The 4209-nt window shown below is 44.1% G+C and overlaps 1 protein-coding gene across 1 annotated transcript; it reads right to left on the bottom strand.

The window, feature by feature from the left end:
• Positions 1 to 575: 575 nt before the first annotated feature.
• Positions 576 to 3453, bottom strand: CCDC117 (coiled-coil domain containing 117; the record flags this gene model as incomplete). The annotated part of the gene is made up of 4 exons (XM_010183599.1): positions 576 to 828; positions 1368 to 1505; positions 2829 to 3062; positions 3403 to 3453. Coding segments are annotated over 4 exons (676 nt in total), but the record flags the coding sequence as incomplete, so codon positions are not given.
• Between the last annotated feature and the right edge of the window lie 756 nt (positions 3454 to 4209).

The raw sequence follows: 4209 nt of genomic DNA, 5'->3' as shown, positions 1-4209 counted from the left end.
CCCTACCACGCTGCACAATGTGCATTTTTGACATTTACATCAAGTACAAACCAGCCACAGATGAAATAGTGTGAAAAGCTGTCTTTCCATAGGAATCGCTTTTCTATCTGTGACTAGACCCCAGAGTATTTCTTCCTCTCCATACCTTTTTGTAATTCAGATTAAACTACCTGACCAAGCATAGTATGTGCACCAAAGTTTTTTTTGGTTCAGGAAGTGAAAGATGTGGCTGAAACCACAGTTACATTCAATATTTGGATTTTATAGTTTACCGAGGACAATTAAGAGGATATTTCACCATTAAGCAAGATGGAAAGCTACTTCCTTGTTCCTTTGATTACCTTCTCAGTAAAAACAAGAATATTTAACAGACCAGAGTACAGAAATCTTGGGGTTTTTTCTCAGTTTCCTTAAGCTGTGTCTGGCCAATCTGCGTTCTTGTGATCGTTAACAGGAAAACCAAAACCAAGTAATAAAACTTCAGATTCACACATCAAACCAGAAAGAAAGAGGGAATCAAAAACCAGTGACAAAATTCATCAGAATCTCACCACTTCCAGTCCCAAATCTGGCACCTACAACTCCATCTCCTCTTCCGCGCACCCCGAGACCCCCACAGCAGCGTAGGGACCTGGCGACATGGCAGTCTGTTGTGAGGCTGGGAATGTCTCAGTCTGTGGCTCAAAAGCAGCTCTCGGTGTCGGCTGCTTGTCCTGGCACCCTTCTGTGCTCTGCTGCTTGAAGTTCTTCACAGAAACAGACTTCAGTTTATCTGTCAGAAATTCGGGAAGAGGTTTCCAAAGCACCAGCTCCATAGAAGGACGGCTCCTAGAAGGGATGGAGTCTCAGTTAAATTTAAGTCCTCCAATCACAACTATTAAATGCAGAAGGCCAGTGAGTACCTTCAGCCTTTGTGCTACCCTGGAACTGTATTTGAGAATCCATACATGGTGGTTTGGTTGGTTGGGGTTGTTTTTTTCCCCTATTACATCCCTCTTTCTTCACTAGTTCCATTACTGCTACCTCTAACCTTGTACTTTCTTTCTTTCTTTCCTTTTGCACCAAACTCGGTGACCACTGACAGTCACACTTCAGGACCGTCTTTTTTCCATATATAATTGATTTATACAACAAATTTCACTCCGTACCGATCAGGAGTACAACACAGCTTGATGACCACTGTAGTTACACGTACTTCTCTTTTACATTCGGACAGTTTTGCCCATGTCTGACCAGACAAATGGGCTGTTACACAACGGTGGCTGCATCATGCAGTAATTAAGGACATCTCCACAAACACGAGACTGGGTCTCTCTTTTCATTTGCACATTAGCTACATAGCACCAACGATTTCCTCCAGCACTTACATAGATTCTATTATTTTCTTTGTCAGGCCTTCACCAAAATCCCTCTTCATCCCTTTTTTAAGGGTATCTGACAGGATAAGAGTGGGCAGATTGCTAACATTTCCATCAGCATGAACTTCCTCATCTTCATCAATTATCCTAGGAACGGAGGGGGAAGAGGGAGATAGATAAACACTATTGAGCACACTGTTAACAGGCACATCCACCGCGGACGACAGTTACATCTACGCGCCCCGCGCCGCGCGGTGTAGACATGGGACCGAGCCTGGGTACCAGAAGCGGCGGGGCGATGCTCACGTGAGTCTCTTTTGGGCCAATACACCCTAAAACCTGCTGTGACCACAGGAGCCACTTCTGGTAACCGAGCTAGCTCTGTGATCCCTGCATCGGCCAGCAGTGCGCAACGCAGGCATACACCCCGAGAACATAAAGAGATTCGCTTCGCCTGCCCAATTCCCCGTAGCTTAACTTTTGAGAGTTACTGAATACAGTTCATAACCTCTAGCACCAATTTTTCAGAGATTAAAATGGCAAAAAAGTTGAAGCATTCAGAACAAACTGGAACTAACTCCTTTGCTTTTGGTAAACTTTTCAAAGAAAATTTAACAGAGTAGCTGGGAAGGATGGGGAATAATCCTCCGAGAGGTCCAAAGCAGACTTTGTAATGCAGATACAGCCAGATAATAAAGACAGAGATCACTACTCTGATTTACCCATGAAAAAATAAAATAATCTAACAGTACCTTGCTTCCCTTCACGCATCATCTATGGAGTAATCATCTAAAAAAAAACCTTGTTTTATCATTTATTTAACTTTCAGCTTCTCTAACAACTGCCTGCAGTGGTCATTTTAGGTATTTCGGAATATCAGCTCGACTGCCATCAACTGATACATACGTGTGACATCCCAGAAATCTTTCAAAGGCAAGAACGCACAGCACATTCATTAAATGATTGTAACAGACTTCCCGCAGCCACCCCATCACCCCAGTACAAATCTATCTGGTATTTAACAGCAAGATGAACCTCGGTTTTATTGTGTACGTGCAGAGAGAGATCTCTCGTTGGTGCTCCTCTCTACACTGACAAATTTACATCCATCTCGCGCATTTAGAAGTATTAATCACAGAACGAGCTGCAGTTGGGTGAAGAAAAGCTGAGCCCAAGTCTGACCAGGTAATACCAGTTAAAATTGGAGCTGTGAATACTCATAAAAAAGCATCAAACCCCACTGACGCTGCACAGTGATTGTGAAAAGGTGGTGATTTATGCAACATCTCTTGCTCTAGCACCCTCAATTTCAGACCATAGGTAGCCTAAAACCAAACCAAACTTGAACAGAAGGTTCATCTCAGACTTACAGTAGCGTTATCGCACTGCTAAGTGCTAGATTTACCCCTTAAAGCCCACCCAAAAAAGGGAAAGCTCAGCAAAGCCGGTCTACTCAATCCCTGCATTTACCTGTCCTCAATTTCCTGAAGCTTCCTGCGAGCAACCTCGCATTGCTGTTCCCCCATTGTCTGATCCATTTCTTCACAGGGCATTTCTAACATGGCAGGTTCAGGACCGCTGCCACCACACTGACTTGCTACCTCCCCAGCTGCCTGCTGACCTGCACAGAGAATCCACTCTTCAGCGCTGGGATTCAAAGGGCAATTTTTGGCTCCTGTCAGTCTCTTCTTCCGCACAGGACAACTAGGAAATAAAACAAGTTCACAGTTGTCAAAAGAGAAACGTGGCATTCTACAGGGGGAAAAACCTAATCTGACACACTATGGAAACTCAACGTCCACTAAGAAAATAAATCCACATGGCTCTTATTAAAATGTGGGTACACGTGCATGAAAATCACACCGTTAAGTAGGTAACTGAAACGGACTTGGGCTCCTGTGCAATCCAGGGGAAGAGTTCCACATGGAAGCCATGAAAGAAGTTCCCTTCTGCGTACGCTGTAGGTGAGACGCGCTCAAATCTTTACAGAACACAAAAAAGCAAATTCAGGTCTTTCAGGCTACAAAAGACAAACTTAATTTACCCTTCCAGCTCTTCTTCTAGCTTATGCTTCTTTCCACAGCGAACAGAGACACTGCAAAAGAAAAACAAATGGTTATTTAGCTTCTAATTATATCTGCCAGTGACATTGAGATTTTTCAAACAGTATTCTCCTCCAAGATTTCACTTGCAGCCAAGAGCAACAGTTGCAGCACGTAACCGGCTGTGAAGGGAGTGGGAGTTTTGGACACCAAATGACAACTTTGTTGCAAAGGAAGTCCAAGAAAGCTCTAATTACTCAGCTCTGCAAGCAGAAGAATTCCATGCTAATTTTCTCTCCTTTACATTTATTTTTTCCACATGGGGCAAGACCAATTTTTGCCAAAATTCGAATGCTTCAAGAAGCAGCAACATGTGGTCCAACCTTGCTCTCCTAATACACAGTTTGATGTACTCAAATACAGACTTACTTGACATACTCAAGACCAAAACCCAACATTTTATGGGCTATTTTAAGTATTTTGTGCTTACATATGAGAAAGCAGCAGCTATAAGAAAAGTTTTTTTAAAAAGTACATTAACTTAAAAGCACGTCAAGATGCTGGTAAACGTAACTACATTTCTTTCCTCTTAAAGGGCTCCTTTCTCCCTCATCAACAACCCGCAAGGCCACAGGCGAGCACAGCACAACCCAAACGCCGCACAGCTGAAACGCTGCGAGAAGTCGACGCATTTTAACCCGTCCTGCAAGAAAACAGAGCCGAGAAGCGCGCTCCGCCCCGCGGTGACCGGTCCCACTTACTGGCCGTGGCTCGGCGGCTGGCGCAGGCCATGCGGGAGAGCCGCGCCC

This window comes from Mesitornis unicolor, unplaced genomic scaffold (genome assembly GCF_000695765.1).
Source record: "Mesitornis unicolor isolate BGI_N332 unplaced genomic scaffold, ASM69576v1 scaffold7404, whole genome shotgun sequence".
NCBI lineage: Eukaryota > Metazoa > Chordata > Aves > Mesitornithiformes > Mesitornithidae > Mesitornis > Mesitornis unicolor.
The sequence above is the reverse complement of the archived record's forward strand: the minus strand, read 5'-3'. Positions and strand labels throughout refer to the sequence as shown.